The following is a 17,226-nucleotide window of genomic DNA, read 5'->3' as shown; positions in this document are numbered from 1 at the left end:
GCGACATGCGAAGGTAGTGGGTTCGGTTCCCACCTGCGGCAAGTTGTTTTTTCATCCACTTTAATTTCCATTAATTTATCGTAACTTTTTTTCATTTATTAAGCACATGCAATTTCCTCTATGTTGTCCTTGGTGTAAGTGTTTGTTGGCTTCTCATTATATTACTAATAAAAATCGGGTCCATCGGTTAACCCCCTTTCTTCTCGTTTATATATATATATATATATATATATATATATATATATATATATATATATATATATTTATATATATATGTATATATATATATATACATATATATATATATATATATATATATACATATGTATATATCGCGAATTACTATTGCAAATTAATACGCAGCCCTTATAAGTAAGGACAGTAGTTTTATCGACTGTACAAACTTGTAAACACTTGCTTATTGGCTTAAATTTCCAAGCATGGTGTTACCCCGCATAAGCCAACATTCACACATCGCAGTCTACGATCGCTGACACTCGCCAAGCACTCTCTGTCAAAACGCCAGCGTGAGGAAGTGCGGCAGCAGCAGCGAGCGATGTGACCTTCGTACTGTCTATCTCTTCAACGCAAACTGAGCTGTGAGGACACAGCGTAGGCAAAGTTAGGAGCCATCGATCCACCTATACTAATATGCAGGCAAGAGAACAAGGATCTAGTGAAGTGTCTCGATGACGATTTAAAGCAGTTTGGAGAAGGTGCCGATATTTGTCTGCTGCGTGACATGAATGGCCACATCGAGGATCTGGAGGATACACAGATTGTAATGGGAAGCTGATGCTAGACTTCTGTGAGCGACACAGCCTTGTTATAGTAAATAGATAAACTAAGTGTGAGGGACAAATCACGTGGGAGTCCCGTAACAGACGAATGACCATTGACTACTGCTAAATGTCGCAGGGGTTGTATAGCAAGCTCACACAATGTAAATAGACGAAGAGGGGAAGTACAGCCTCGGAAGTGATCATAAGCGTATTAGTTTACAGTTGGGAGCCCTGCTCAAAAGAGAAATGCAGGGAAGTCAAAAAGAGTACGCAAAATGAAACGACGAACGAATAGCGCAAATAGCGAACGGCATAGAGGAATCAATAGAGAAACATCCCATGGAACGGTGGGATCATAATCAGTTAGAACTACTCTTTAATACAAAAATAAAAGAAGTAAAAGGAGCGAACCACTGGAGAGGAAAGAGGATACCACGAAGTTGGTGGAATAAGGAAATTAGGGAGGCCATCGAACAACGACGGTAGGCATCTCGCGAACACAGAGAAGCAAAGAGGGCGCAGTTATCTGAAGAGAAAATAGGCCAAAAATGGGAATATTATCGACAAAAGAAAGAAGTGCAGGTCCTCGTCCAGGCTAAAATGAAGCAGTCCTCTGATCGCTGGCTGGCTGAAGTTCGCGCTGGAACTAGAAGGGGGTCAAGAAAATTCTGGAACCATATAGCTGGCTGGGTAAAGCTAATCACAGAAAAGAGGAACAGATTCCCGATGCCGAAGGAAATTGTTTAGAGGGAGATGACGCTGTGAACTACATTGGTTCAGTTATAGCAGAGTCATTTAGGAAAGACGATAGGGTAATCACCCCAAGTGAGGGAGCAACACAGAATAGCATAATAGAAAACAGCTTAGAATTGACCAATCTTAACTGGAAAAAGGCGGAAGCAAATGTTCTAAAATGCACGTCCGCGGGGATAGACGAAATTCCACTCAAGTTAAAAAATGAACTTGGCCCAAGAAGCAAGGAAACGCTGATGAAAGCATTGGAGGCAGTCATAACAAATAGGCGAATTCCGCACAACTGGAAACAGAGTAAAATGAATTTGATTTATAAAGGCAAAGGTGATAAGAACATAAAATCCTTCCGACCAATTACGATAACATTGATTATATATAGGCTGCCGATGCAGGCGGTGAAATTGAAAATGCAGTCATGGGTCGAAAGTAATAGAATACTCGGACAACTTCAGAACGGGTTCAGAAGTGGTAGGCGCTTAGATGATAGCCTGTTCGTGCTTACCCAGTGCATAGAAATAGCTAAGGCGGAAAATAGACCTCTGTATTTAGCTTTCCTGGACATAAGCGGTGCATACGACAACGTGAACTGGGAACTCCTGTGGAACATATTAAACGCTGGAAGTATCGGTGATTAGGTAATTTATTTTCTAGAGGAAATATATCGAGAAAATAATGTTGAAATAACATGAGAAGCAATTAAGAGTACGACAACTGTCGAGGTCCACAAAGGATTAAGGCAAGGCTGTCCTCTATCACCGCTACTGTTCATGCTTTATATGATAAGCATGGAAAGAAGGTTACAACGAAGCAATCTAGGGTATAATCTTTCGTACAGATTAGGCGAAAAGGTTGTTGAGCAACGACTACCGGGTTTAATGTATGCGGATGATGTTGTACTGTTAGCAGATAGCCAGCAAAATTTGCGAACTCTGGTTAATTACTGTGGAGACGAAGGAGACAGTCTAGGTTTCAGTTTTAGTGCAGCTAAGTCCGGTGGGACGATTTTAACCAATAGAACTGGTCAGGAGCTTACAATACAAGGCCATGAAATACCCCGAGTGGCTGAATACAAATATATCGGGGTATAGATAAACAAAGGACAGATGTACACGGAAAAGCACGAACAGTCTCTCAACGCAAAAGGGCGAAGAGACGCCGAGATAATGAAACATAGGGCATTGTGGGGGTACAACTGGTATGAGGTACTGAGAGGTATTTGGGAGTAATGGTGCCGGGGCTTACTTTCGGGGATGCGGTCCTGTGTTTAAGGGCAGAAGTTCAGTCGAGACTAGAAAGAAATCAGAGAGCTGTGGGAAGCTTAGCATTAGGTACCTACGGGAAAACCACAAACGAAGCAGTACGGGGAGATATGGGCTGGGCATCGTTCGAAGCACGGGAAGCTCAGAGTGAAATCCTATACGAAAAATGTCTGCGGAAATTGGACGATAACAGGTGGGCAGCTATGGTATTTAAATACCTATACTGAAAGAGCGTTGACTCACAATGGCGCAAAAGAACTAGGAAGCTAACTAGCAAGTATGCCGTACATGAGGACGAAGAAAGACAGAGCATTAAACGACTTGTTAAAAATGCGGAAGCTAAAAATTGGATAAATTCAATGGAAAAGAAGCACAGTGTGGAACTATATCGATAATGGAAAAAGCTGATCAGGAAGGAAGCGTTTTATGGTAACTCAAGAGGCAGTACCCTACTCTTTGAAGCAAGATCAGGATATCTTAGAACGCGGAGCTATAAAAAGAAATTTAATTAAGAACAAGACACATGTACTGTGTGTGGTAAATGTGTAGAAACAATGGAACACCTCATACTAAAATGAGATGGTATCAAGCCCGATGTCGATGGCGCCACAGTCACGCTACTTGAGGCCCTAGGGTCCGAAGATTATTATAGTCATGTAAATAAATATGCGGTGGAAATTAGCAAAAGGCGATAGGAGGATTGGTGGCTAAAAAGCAGAGAGGAGACATAAGAATAAAAGGATAGGAAAACGTATTTAAAGAAAATCGAGAATTTAAATAACACACAACACAGATAAAAATATAAAGGCAAAATAAATATCTGAGCATGGTGGCAACTGCCATCACCCTGTTTCAAAGGGGACGCTCCTACCTTCCATCCATCCAGACATCCATCCATCCACCCATCTGCCCAGCGGTCAATTTAGGCACCACTGGCCTCCTTGAAACCCTTGGATTCAGTGAGAGCAGGGGAAAATGTAAACATGTCCGCAATAAAGATTAGTAAGAGGCGATTGGAGGATTGGTGGAAGAAAAGTAGCGAAACGACAGAAAACGGAGACGTACAAAAGCAAAGTTCGCGATAGGTGGTCAGAAAATTTGGTTGTGGGAGTTCATATTGGTTTTTATCTCTATTTATTTTAGGACATTAGGCAGTATAATAGCAAGAGCTTGGTGGCGCAACCCACCGCCCCGTTCCAAAGGGGACGCTCATAACATCCATCCATCCATCCATCCATCCATCCATTCATCCAGCCAGCCAGCCAAGCCAGCCACGCCAAGCCCAGCCAAGCCCAGCCCAGCCCAGCCCAGCCCAGTCAAGCCAAGCCAAGCCAAGCCAAGCCAAGCCCGGCCAAGCCCAGCCAAGCCAAGGCAAGCCAAGGCAAGTCCAGCCCAGCCAAGTCCAGGCAAGCCGAGCCCATCCAAGCCCAGCCAAGCCAGCCAGCCTTATTTTTTCCATTGGCAACGTGGGTGCACGACCAAAAAGCAAGTAGAATGGCGAATATTCGGCGGTGTCCTGACGAGTTGTACAGAAACGCCAGATAGGGTATCGCAAGATGCCAGTCACGGTGGTCTAATGAACCATGCCTATAGCACGACCATGAAGGCGCGACTTAAGTGCTCTGTGATGCCGTTCAAGGTGACAGGAAGCTCATCTTGTGCGGCGTTGAGCGGCAGCACGAGATTTCATCAATGACTCTGGGCAAAAAGGACCGGCCGCGGTCCATGAGTAAATGGCGTGGGGCCGCATGGTTCAATTTGACGTCGTGCAGGAGAAAGTGAACGGAGCTAGTAGCAGAGGTCTTGGCATAATTAACTTGGCAGAACCTGCCAAGGTATTTTAGTACGGAAAAACATTGTAAAAGCAGTGATTTGTTCTACATGCCCAAGCTAGCTGCTCATGTAAGATGCCCATGCAAGAACCACATATATGCTTTTACACCAACCCATTTCAGGGCTGGGTATCGGCAAAAATCGAAATTGAAATAGTATTTTTATTTTCTTTTAAAGTGAACTGTTACTACCATTGCCATTCTGGAGAGGTTATTCCTAGATATAGCTACCTTGTTATAGGTTTAGCAGCTTATTTTAGGATATAGCAAATGGTGGCGTTTAAGCTATAGACTAATGTTTTTTCCCATGACAAGTAATTTGCGCAGATTCATTTATTAATAATGTGAGCAAACTGCCAATGCATATGCATGGGCAGTGTGAGACATGAATGCCGCGAATTTCAGCTTTTTAGATAAATCAATGAACTCAGTGCACTGATGATTTTATTTACTATAGACTTTTTTAGTGACAACAACTCTGAGCAAATTTATTTATCAGACCTGTAAGTTAGTCTCCGTATGCGTGCATTTCCAGTGTGAGGAATGTATGCGTGGAATTTCAGCTTTTCATTGTTGGGGGTGAAGATGAGTGCATTTAGGAACTTGTGGGCTTATGTTTTATTCCGCGATGAGTAATTCGCACACATTTGCTGATCAGACATTTCACTTAGTGTCAGTATACATCCGTTTGCCGGTGCAATGATGTATAAGTCGAATCTGATGCTTTCAGACAACTGAGTGAACACGAATTTAGCTTCTAATGTACTCTAGACTATGTTATTTTAGCGATAACTCATGTGCGGAAATTCATTTTTCAGTACTGTCAGCCAGTGTCAGCGTACGTGGACTTCCTGTGGGAACGGTGTATGCGTGTGATTCGAGCTTTTCATTTGATTGACTGAACATGAGTGCACTGGAATACTAGTTAGCTTATGCTTTTATTTCGTGATAAGTAATTTGCACATATTCGCTTATGGGACATGTAACTTTTTGTCAGTATACTTCCATTTGCAGGGGCAGAGAGGTATGACTCGAATCTGAGCTTTTTAGAAGTGAGTGAACATGCACTGAAGTTCTAAGGTACTCTGGGCTTACGTTTCTTTTAGCGATAAATTATTAGAGCAAATTCGTTTATCACTCCTGTAAGTAAATGTTGGTATGCGTGAATTTCGAGCGGAAGCAATGTATGCGTATAATTTAAGCTTCTGATTGCAGTGAGCGAAGATGAGTGCATTCAGAAATTAGTGGGCTTATGTTTTTTTTCATCGATAAGTAATTTGCACATATTCCCTTATCAGACAGGTAACTTAGTATCAGTATAGTTCCATTTGCAGGAGAAGTTATGTACGAGTCAAATCTGAGCTTTTAAGAGGAGTGAGTGAACACGCATTGAGGTCCTAATTTACTGATAGCCATGTTTTAGCGGTAAGTGAAGTGCGCAAATTCGCTTATCAGTCGTGCAAGTCAGTGCAGCATAAGTGCATTTGCATTGGGAGCGATGTAGGCGTGGAATTTGAGCTTTTCATTGGAGTGAATGAACATGAGTGAACTGTAGGACGTGCGTGCGTATGTTTTTTTCCACGATAAGTAAGTTGCGCATTTTCGCTTACCGTACATGTAGCTTGCTGAATATATACGTCCACGTGTAGGGGCAGTGGTGTATGATTCGAATCTGAGCTTTTCAGAGGAGTGAGTGGACACGCATTGAGGTTCTAATTTACTATAGGCTCTTGTTTTTTTAGCGATAACAAATTTGCGCAGATTCGTTTATCAGTCTGGTAAACAAGTTTCAGCATACGAGCATTTCCAGCGAGAGTGATGTATGCGTGGAATTTGAGATTTTCATTGGAGCAAGTCAACATGAGTGTATAGGGGTACTAGTGTTTTCTGCGATAAGCATTTGGCACATAATCCCATATGCGACATGTAACGTAGTTTTCCTATACATCCATTTGCAGGGAAAGTGATGGATGTGTCCAATCGGTGCTTTCCCGAGGTGTGACTGAACACACTCTGAGGTTCTGATGTAGTATAGGCTTACATTTCTTTAGCGATAGAAAACTTGAGCAGACTCCTTTATCACTCCTGTGTGTTAGTGTCAGCATACGTGCATTTCCAGTGGGAGCGGTGTATGCGTGCAATTTGAGCGTTAGATTGGAGTGATTGAGCATTAGTGCTATGGGGTTCTAGTGGGCTAAAGCGTTTTCCTGGAGAAGTTACTCACAGTTATTTGATTCCGAGACGTGCAATTTTGTGTCAGTATAAGTCCATTTACAGGGGTAGGGATGTGTGATTCACATCTGAGTTTTTACAGGAGTGATTGATCACGCAATGAATGTATAATATTCCTTAGGCTGTTTTTTTAAGCGATAACAAATTTTTGCAACTTGGTTTATGAGTCCTGTAAGTTTGTGTCGGTATACGTGCATTTCCAGTGGGTGCGATGTATGCGAGGAATTTGGGCTTTGTATTGGAGTGAGTAAACATGAGTGCACTGGAGCACCAGTGGGGTTATGTTTTTTCCGCGGTATGTAATTTTACATTGTCGCTTAATCAGACGTGTAACTTAGTGTCAGTATACGTCTATTTGCAGGGGTAGTAGTAGTAATAGTAACTGCACAGAAGGGAGTGAACGCGCACTGAGGTTGTAATGCAGTATAGGCTTACGTTTTGTAATGCAGTATAGGCTTACGTTATGTAAGTTAGGCTTACACCTAACTTTCCGCCACCCCCTGCTACGTTTCCCTTGAAATCCAGTTCGTATCCCTTAATGACCATCGGTTATCTTTCCTTCTCATTACATGTCCTGCCCATGTTGATTTCTTTTTCTTGATTTCAACTAAGATGTCCTCAACTGGCGTTCATTCCCTCGCCCAATCTGTTTTTTTCTTATCCCTTAACGTTACACCCATCATTGTTCTTCTTTCCACAGCTCGTTGCGTCGTCCTCAATTTAAGTAGAACCCATTTTGTAAGCCTCCAGGATTCTGCCCCGTAAGTGAGTACTAGTAAGACGCTGCTGTTACACACTTTTCCCTTGAGGGATAATGGCAACCTGCTGTTCATGATCTAAGAATGCCTGCCAAACGCACCCCGGCCCATTCTTATACTTCTTATTATTTCAGTCTCATGATCCGGATCCGCGGTCACTCACTACCTGCCCTAAGTGAATGTATTCCCTTACCACTTCCAGTGCCTCGCTACCTATCGTAAACTGCTGTTCTACTGTTAAAGATTACTTTAGTTTTCTGCAGATTAATCTTTAGACCCACCCTTCTGATTTGCCTCTCCAGATCAGTGAGCATGCATTGCAATTGGTCCCCTGAGTTACTAAGCAAGGTAATATCAGCGAATCGCAAGTTACTAAGGTATTCTCCATTACATCCTATCCCCAATTCTTCCCAATCCAGGTCTCTGAATACCTCCTGTAAACACGCTGTGAATAGCATTGGAGAGATGGTATCTCCCTGCCTGACTCCTTTCTTTATTGGGATTTTGTTGCTTTCTTTATGGAGGACTACGGTGGCTGTGGGGCCGCTATAGGTATTTTTGAGTATTTTTACATACGGCTCATCTACACCCTGATTCCGTAATGCCTCCATGACTGCTGAGGTTCAAACTGAATCAAACGCTTTCTCGCAATAAATGAAAGCTATGTATAAGGGTTTGTTGCATTCCGCACATTTTCCTATCACCTGACTGGTCTATTGTTGAGTAGCCTTTACGGAATCCTGCCGTCCTTTGGTAGTCAGAAGTCTGAGGTGTTCCTGATTCTATTTACGATTACCTTAGTAAATAGTTTGCAGGCAACCGACAGTAAGCTGATCGTTCTACAATTTTTCAATTCTTTGGCGTCCGCTTTCTTATGTATTAGGATTATGTTAGCGTTTTTTCAAGATTCCGGTACGCTCGAAGTCTTGAGGCATTGCGTATACAGGGTGGCCAGTTTCTTTAGAACAATCTGCCCACCACCCTTCAACAAATCTGCTGTTACCTGATCCTCCCCAGCTGCCTTTCCCCTTTGCATAGCTCCCAAGGTTTCTTTACTTCTTCCGCCGTTACTTGTGGGATTTCAAATTTCTCTAGACTATTCTCTCTTCCATTATCGTCGTGGGTACCATTGGTACTGTATAAATCTCTATAGAACTCCTCAGACACTTGAACTATCTCATCCTTAATAGTAATGATATTGCCGGCTTTGACTCTTAACGCATACATCTGATTCTTGCCGATTCCTAGTTTCTTGTTAACTGCTTTTAGGCTTCCTCCCTTCCTGAGAGGATGCTCAATTCTACCCATATTATACTTCTTTATGTCAGCTGTCTTACGCTTGTTGAATAAATTCCAAATTTCTGCCAGTTCTATTCTAGTTGTAGGGTTAGAGGCTTTCATGCATTGGCGTTTCTTGATGACATCTTTCGTCTCCTGCTATAGCTTACTGGTATCATGTCTAACGGAGTTACCACCGACTTCCATTGCACACTCCTTAATGATGCCCATAAGATTGTCGTTCACTGTTTCAACACTAAGGTCCTCCTCCTGAGTTAAAGCCGAATACTCGTTCTGTAGCCTGATCCGGAATTCCCCTATTTTTCCTCTTACCGCTAACTCATTGATCAGCTTCTTATGTACCAGTTTCTTCCGTTCCCTCCTCAAGTGTAGGCTAATTCTAGTTCTTACCATCCTATGGTCACTGCAGCACACCTTGCCGAACCCGTCCACATCTCGTATGATGCCAGGGTTAGCGCAGAGTATAAAGTCTATTTCATTTCTAGTCTCGCCATTCGGGCTCCTCCACGTCCACTTTCGGCTGTCCCGCTTACGGAAGAAGGTATTCATTATCCGCCTATTATTCTGTTCTGCAAAGTCTACTAAAAACTCTCCTCTGCTATTCCTAGTGCCTACGCCATATTCCCCCACTGACTTTTCTCCAGCCGGCTTCTTGCCTACCTTGGCATTGGAGTCGCCATCAGTATAGCGTATTTTGTTTTGAATTTAGCCATCGCTGATTCCACGTCTTCGTAGAAGCTTTCAACTTCCTGGGAATCATGAGTGGATGTAGGGGTGTAGACCTGTACGACTTTCAATTTGTATCTCTTATTAGGTTTCACAACAAGACCTGCCACCCTCTCGTTAATGCTATAGAATTCCTTTATTTTACCAGCTATATTCTTATTAATCAGGAATCCGACTCCTAGTTCTCGTCTCCCCGCTAAGCCTCGGTAGCACAGGACGTGCCCGCTTTTCAGCCCTGTATATGCTTAATTTGTCCTCCTAACTTCACTGAGCCCTATTATATCCTATTTAATGCCCTCTAATTCCTCCAATAGCAGTGCTAGACTCGCCTCACTAGATAACGTTCTAGCGTTAAACGTTGCCAGGTTCATTTTCCAATGGCGGCCTGTCCATGGCGAAATATGCTTGGAATTTGACCTTTCAATAGGAGTGAGTGAACTTGCGCGCACTGAGGTAATAGTGGGGGTATGTTTTTTGCCCGCGATAAGTGATTTGCCCATATTCTCTTATCACACAAGTAACATAGCGTCAGTATACGTCTGTTTGCAAGGGAAGTGGTGGATGAGTCCAATCTGAGCTTTTCAGAAGAATTATTGAACACACACTGAGGTTCTGATGCACTATAGGCTTACATTTTTTAGCGATAACACATTTGCGGAAATTCGTTTAGCAATCCTGTAAGTTAGTGTAGGTATACGTCTATATTATGTGGTAGCGATGTATGCGGTGAATTCGAACTTTTATTGATTCAAGAAATTATTGATTCAAGAAATTAGAGGCTTTCAGAGAAGTTAATAAGTACGACTGCGAGGATCTGTCCACAGGCTATAATTTTAGAGCGCAGCTCTTTGGCGTCCGTTCCTGGGTTTCGCGTCGTCGTCGGCGTTGTCGTCGGCCTCGTAACCAGCTCCGCCCCCCTTTCATCCCCCCCAGCGCTAGCAGCGACCGACTGATACCGCTGGATGCCGCTGACGCCGCTAGAGAGTCAAGATAACGTGACTGCATAGAACACCGTCGCCGCCATGCAGAAAGAGGAGGAAAGGGTCCCCCCCCTGTTCTTGTGTGGCGGATAGGGTGCTCTTCAGTTGCCGACGCGCCGGTTATTTCACGTAGGCCCCGGCACATCGACGAATACGTGACCACCTTCCCACGGCTAGACCTGGTTCTTAGCGCTGCGGAAGCGAGGGTATCATATTGTTTGTGTCAGCATCGGCGGCGTTGTCCCTGAAACCAACTCCGCCGCTGGGGTTGACTCACTATCGGCGTCAGCGGCATCAGTCAGTCGCTGCTATCTCTTCCCTCCTCCCTTTATCGTGTTGTCCGCTTGCTGCGCGCGCTTCTGCCCCCATCGTTTGCCGCTGGGTGTACACGCCGCCCCCCTCCCCCCTCTTCCTGCGAGTCTCCGGTTGTCAAAGCGCCGGCTCGAACTTAATTCCTTTCTTCGCTCCTCCTCCAATGCAACCCCTGTGCGGTGGCAATCAGAGAGCCAGATCGGTGGCGGTGGATCTGTATATGTGCACCGCCCGAGCCGAAATTGCCGCTGCCGTTCGCCACTGCGAAATTATCTGCCAGTTCTTTTTGAGCCATGAGCGAGACGACCGATGGAAGTCCTCCGTCTGCTGCTGCTGCTGCTGCTGCTGCTGCTGCTAAACGAGCTGCCAGAGCAGAGGCCCAGCGCCGTCGCCGTCAGAATCCAGAGGTGCGTGCCGCCGAAGCAGAAGCTTACCGTCGCCGCCGTCGAGATGATCCAGGAGTACGCGTCGCCGAAGCAGAGGCTAAGCGCTGTACATATATCAGTCTATTTCTCCGACCACAAAGCTTCCTTCATGACTGTCAAGAACTGTTAGTGGAGTCTTTGTTAAAGGAATACGTGTGAAAAATAAAAAAAAAATTCTGTGATAGCGCATACATGTGTTGCTCGATTTCTTTGCCTCAATCTATCGAAAAGGTGAAACAGCTTATTTGCTGCGTTCAAATTTCGCATTAGGAAGTAACGTAATCGTCGGTAATTTTTTTTCTTTGCGCGATAACTAATTTGAGTAAATTCGTGTATTATTCATGTGCGGTACTGTCTGTATATATACATTTCCAGAGGAAGTGATCAGTGTGCCGAGAAGCTTTTATGGTAATTGCGCGAGCACGACTGGGCGGAAGGTCTATCGAGCTAAAGAATGATGTTTTTTTGAGATTTAGGTAATTTGCGTAAATTCGTTTATAAGTCATGTAATTAGGTGTCTGTATATGTGCATTTCCCACGGGAGTGATGGATGCGTCAAACTTGAGCTTTTTAGCGGAATGAGTGAGCACGACGTGGCTGAGGTTCATGCGGTGTATATTTTTTTTCCTTTCACGATAACTAATTTTCATCAATGCGTTTATTAATCATCTATATTAACGTCAGAATATGTCCATTTGTGACGCCGACAGCAAAGTGCGTTTATAGAGTCTGTATAATCGCCATCGGTGCAAAAAAAAAGACATGGCCATATCTGAAAACAAGGTGGAGTTTGATAGTGTCCTCGTGGTGTCCCGTACTCTCGTATCATCATTTGTTTTCGCCTTGCTTCTCACATATGCCATCCATGCTTTCTTCTCCTTCTTTCATCGTTGCCGCGAACGGCTTGCACGAGATGGACGTGGTCGTGTCGTGCCCCCATCTGTCAGCCAGCGATGACACCAGCATTTCCCACTTCGTCAGCAGGTCAAGCCTGGGAGGCAGCACCCGGGTGGCAGCTATAGGAGCCAGAGCAGCAAGGTGAGCTGATCGAAGACCGGACTTTTCCTCTTAATCTTTCAAATGCCTTTCGTTCTGCAAGGTTAACTGCCTGTATGTATATTTAACGAGCTCTCTACTCCGGCAGCCCTACATCACGAAGTTGACTATGGTGTGCAAGGTCTCGTGCAAAGTCCATTGTACATTATCGTTTTCTTTAGTCTCTTTATTGGGTTTTGTGCTTTCTTACCGCTTTCCCTAACTCTTTTTCTCGGCTAGACTGTTCTAATTCGCACTCAGCAATGCGCCCCTAGCATGCGAATAAACTGCTTATGTGATTCTATTGCTTCATTCGTGCATTTAATAAACCGCACTTCGAAACTTGCTACATAGTCATAGAAATTTGTTTATGTAGGAATGTAGTGGGATGTGAAAGCCGAATGGTGAGAACGGAAGTTCCTGATTAGAGAACTGTTCTGAAAGTATTCCACATTCGATTCGTTTCGCTTCTGACGCTGTTCGATTCATATTGGATTCACTTTTGAAGATATCGACTCAACACCCTAGTGAAAGTCGAATACAAGCAGAATAGTGAATGAGAAAGATGAAGGTGGCAGTTATGATCGCCCCCGAAAGATTGGAGGCGCCCACCGTGCTCATTCAAAGGTTGTGCAAGGACTTTATGTGACCTAATGCGCCGACAGGTTTCAGTTGCACCCCATTTCAGAGGCAGATATATTAACGGCGGGAAGCAGTGTAAACGTGAGGTAGTAGTCGTAGAGGTTCATAAAATACGGACAACTTAAGTCCATGTAGGAAAAGTACGGATGAGCTCACGTCTCTTCCTATGGTACACCAAGCGACTCATCCATGTGATGGCTATTGGATTAGGGAAGACGGAAGATTGTGATGCAGATCCTGACATTCCTTTATTTAGGAACCTGGCTTATTTCAAACTATGAAAACTGTTAGTGCCGATCTAAATAGTGATGGCTTCTAGTGTCACTGAGCTACGCAGTTTGCATTTAGTACTAGTTGTATTACTGCACGCAATTTACATAGATGGTTCGCCTTGCATGTTCTGCGGGACAAGCATACAATTACACCTTAAAAAAGTTTTCTAGCAGACAAGCTTTACTTGTTAACAAAGAGTTTTAATGATATCGTTGGAAAACATTACATTTACACCAAGTCTGGTGCATCGAAAGATTGAATGCTATGGCTCATATGCCCAAAGTTCAAGTCATAAGGCTACCTACACACAGTCAGTACGTATGTGAACAAAAAGTACATTGCTTCCACTGGTGTATAAGAGAGTATTTTTTATTATGCGCTATCTTGTTTTCACCTCATGTCAGTGCAATCTTGCAAAACCATAATAGTGGCACCTTAATACTGTGGTGATGTTAGAACTCGGGCAGAGAGGCTGTTTTAAATGAGCGTCAGTGTTATCTCTCTCCGCAAACATATGAAGTTAGTCGAGTTTACATATTCCGGTCGTTTGGGCTTTGTTATGTAAAACATCACAATGGTACCCTACACTATCACTCAAACGTTCCTATGATGTGTGTGTTGCGTGGGCATTGTTATTGCCTTCTCTTTTTCCAAATATTCTGAAGGCAGTGGACCTGGAATAAATTCTTAGTTGTGATTTTTTCTTCTCCCAAAAGCAAAAACCGATTCACATTGGTCGTACCAGGAAGTCCTCTTTTCTGTCGTATTTTTGGCTTTATATACTAATAAAACAGAAGGTCCCGGCGTTCAATAGCTTTAGGCTTTTGTTTTTTACGAACTGTCAGTTGCCCCACAAGGAAAAGGCCATCGTTTTCTGCAACTGAACACGAATAGATAAACCATGCAGCTGGGTTTTATGCAACAAGTGCAGATCGATTCACTAACTGTCCATTGTTGGACATTCGGTGCTATGAATGACATTTATTGAGACCACAAAGTATAATAGCATGCGGTATTTCAGTTGCATTAGTCTAGCCGCAGCCACATATGGGTATGGAATGGATTGCATTGGTCAACCTTCTTTGCCTATTCACAAACAAAGTCGCCAGCACATTACCGCATTCTCGCGATATCGGATATAGTGCAGACGGCAATCTACCTCATGTGATTATGGAGAAGGTCTCATAGGTGGGCGGGTGGGTGGACTGGGCCGATGACCATGCGACCCCTGGTGGCCCACTGTCAGACATAGTCGACGAAGAAGGAGCTGTCGTGGACGTCTATGCTAGAGATGGGCTGGTCTAGCAATGCCTTATCTGCATTAAGAAGTGAAAAGTTACTGCGCGAACGTTCTAAACGTCACTATGGTTGAGAAGTATGGTATGAGCAGCAGACATTATCAGTAGGCAATATTGCTCCAAGACTGGAAAAGCAACGCCTAATGCTGATTGATTGCTTGGTTGAAACCTTTATTAGTAGGGATGGCCCCTGGCCTAAGATAGGGGTAAGGGATCAGGTGAAAGGATGGATGCCTGCCTCCTTCGCAAAGGACAGCAAAGCGTTAATTCTTCTAGTGGCATCTGCTTGCGGTGCGACCCAGTCTTCGTATGATGCTACCTTTAGAGGTCGGGAGTGCTTGTCCCTGATGGTGGCTGTGGCAGGACAGGACCAGATCAGATGTTGGAGATCGACGTTGATCTCAGGGCAGTCGGCCACCTGCCGAGTTCGTGCGGGTGCCAGGTGTGCGCATAGAGTTTGCGAAGAGCTCGCGCGGTTATTTTTTCGATTTGTGTTCTGTTCGCGTGCTTCGCACAACAGGGCATGCCGCAGTTTTTGTCCTTGTGCAACACATTTTCCTAGCGCACATCTGTGCATTATTTGACAACTGTTTCACACGGGGCTCATTTGACGGCGATCCTGTCCGTTAGAAATCGAATTTCTCGGTGGCGATTGGCTTTTTTGCGCAAGCTGCGCGGGTGAGGGAATCGCATCGATAATTTCGATCCGGATCGGGCTTGATCGCGATCAAGAGTGGTTGTTTGACACCGGTATTACACATGGCTCCCACATAGGGAACACTTTTAGTGCAATGATACTGAATGAAGAGCAAGTGCATATATATGCCAGCGGTGGTATGTGGGCAAGTCTTTCTGGTGAAGCCAATGCTTGTGCATTCAACACATTTCAGCTACCGGCGTAGTGCATCAATGTGTCTACTTCGACAAAATGGAGAACCAGTGCAGATATCTGGGCTCACCTGTCCAAGGCAGCAAGTGTGGCTACATTGAAACCGCCACCAGCATGTGCGGCTGTTCTACTTCCAGCGGGACTACAGACTATTCTGTAGTGTTCTCTCAAGCTGTTCACCGATGAAGCTCTGGTTGGACTGTGTGCCAAATATGTTTAGACGTGAAAGTGGGAGTGAACTCGTAAACATCAGTGGAACTGTGCCTGGACGCTGTGGCAAATACTTTTGGATGTGAAAGTGTGGGCGAACTGGCTAAGAATTGCCTCTGAACTACATATGTTAAACCTTTTTCTCATTCAGAGTGCTTTTTTTTTACTTTAGGAGACCAGAGATCTGCGCAAAGTGTGACATATCAGTGGGCTAATTATTGTATTTACTGGCTTGCAAATTATTCTTTGCAACATTGTTTTTGCCAGAGTGGTACAAATTTGCCTCTTGTACAGGGATTTTTAGATAAAACAATTACTATTTATTATGACCATTGCTTCCTTTGTTACACATATGCAGCTTCCAGTGCATTCCAGTTTATTTACATGTATATGTAAGTTTCTAATATGAGGCTTGCATATTCATTTTTCACGTTCTGGAGTGGCAAGATGCAGCATTACTTAGTCTCATCGTTCACCGTACTACAGTAGTGCTTACTTGTTACACTGACTCCCCCGTTTAAGCATTATGTACTAGTTTCACTTTATTGCTTTTATGTTGTATAGTTCTTTTTCTAGCCATTACCTTCTTTGATATTTCCTAAAGGCAATATTTCCAATTTTGCATTGTTCCCCTTGTTTGATTTCAGTCACAGGATTGTTTTATGATGGTATGCGGTGGTATTTCTTATCGTGCTTTTTTCAAGCTTCTAGCTGATTTTTAACATTGCTTGGAGGCAGTTAGCATCCGATTCAAGCTCTTGCATTTTTCAGTCTACTTTTTCCATTCGCTCCCATGTCACTTCTGGATAACTCTAGTCCATCTAATAGCACGTGCTCTTTACTATGATAAATGAGAAACCTTAGTGCACTCCATGTTTTTCGGTTCATTTTTGTATGCGTACTTAGAATTTTGTTTATGTACTAGTGAATGCTCACTTTCGACTACATTACAAATCCTTCCTGTGATTTTTGTCATTGTTGCCGTACTTTTACTTCTATTTGGATTTCTCACACATTTTGCTTGAACCTTGCATAAGCTTTACATTTTAATAAAGTGTTTTTGCTTGGTCACAGCGTTCTCATTTCATGCACTCTTGGCATGAATGCCTTGTTCAGGCCACCTGCCAAGACGTGACCATTCGTTCTTTGCAGGATGTCATTCCTATTTTGGTTGTAAGTATCGTAGCTTACTAAAGGCGGTATTAATAATTCATTATTCCTAACAATTTCATTTTCAGGTGACTTCGCATAGGATGCGCCGGCCATGCGGGCAACAGTGCTTGGCACTGCGCTATGGCTCTTAAAGTCATCACCGACGCTTCTACTTATCCGGGGCGCCATTGGAGATCGTTGTGCGAAACGCCCGATCAGTTTCACCTCACGCGATTGGCCTTGGCCGTGCCGACGGGTGCGGCTGACGACATCGGCGTGGCATAGGCCAGTCGCGTGAGGCGAAACTGAACGCGCGTTTTGAACGACGATGTCCGATCGCGCCCCTGGCACCCGCGAAAATTCGCTTCA

General features: G+C 43.9%; 1 protein-coding gene across 5 annotated transcripts in view; it reads left to right on the top strand.

Moving 5' to 3' along the window:
- LOC135914989 (transmembrane protease serine 13-like) overlaps positions 1–16,655 on the top strand; it is a 264,995-nt gene extending 248,340 nt beyond the window's left edge. For 2 of the 5 annotated variants that reach the window (XR_011508278.1, XR_011508279.1), the window contains exon 4: positions 4,049–7,211. Coding sequence is in view for 2 of the 5 variants with exons in the window: in XM_070524838.1 (XP_070380939.1) it covers positions 4,053–4,279; positions 12,343–12,396; positions 15,497–15,596 (381 nt within the window). In the remaining 3 variants the exon portion in view is untranslated. Of the gene's footprint in view, positions 1–4,048; positions 7,212–12,342; positions 12,397–15,496 lie in introns of those variants that run through there. The other 3 variants (XM_070524838.1, XM_070524839.1, XR_011508280.1) reach the window with 3 other exon arrangements.
- Positions 16,656–17,226: the final 571 nt, after the last annotated feature.

Source organism: Dermacentor albipictus, chromosome 9, assembly GCF_038994185.2.
Source record: "Dermacentor albipictus isolate Rhodes 1998 colony chromosome 9, USDA_Dalb.pri_finalv2, whole genome shotgun sequence".
NCBI lineage: Eukaryota > Metazoa > Arthropoda > Arachnida > Ixodida > Ixodidae > Dermacentor > Dermacentor albipictus.
The sequence above is the reverse complement of the archived record's forward strand: the minus strand, read 5'-3'. Positions and strand labels throughout refer to the sequence as shown.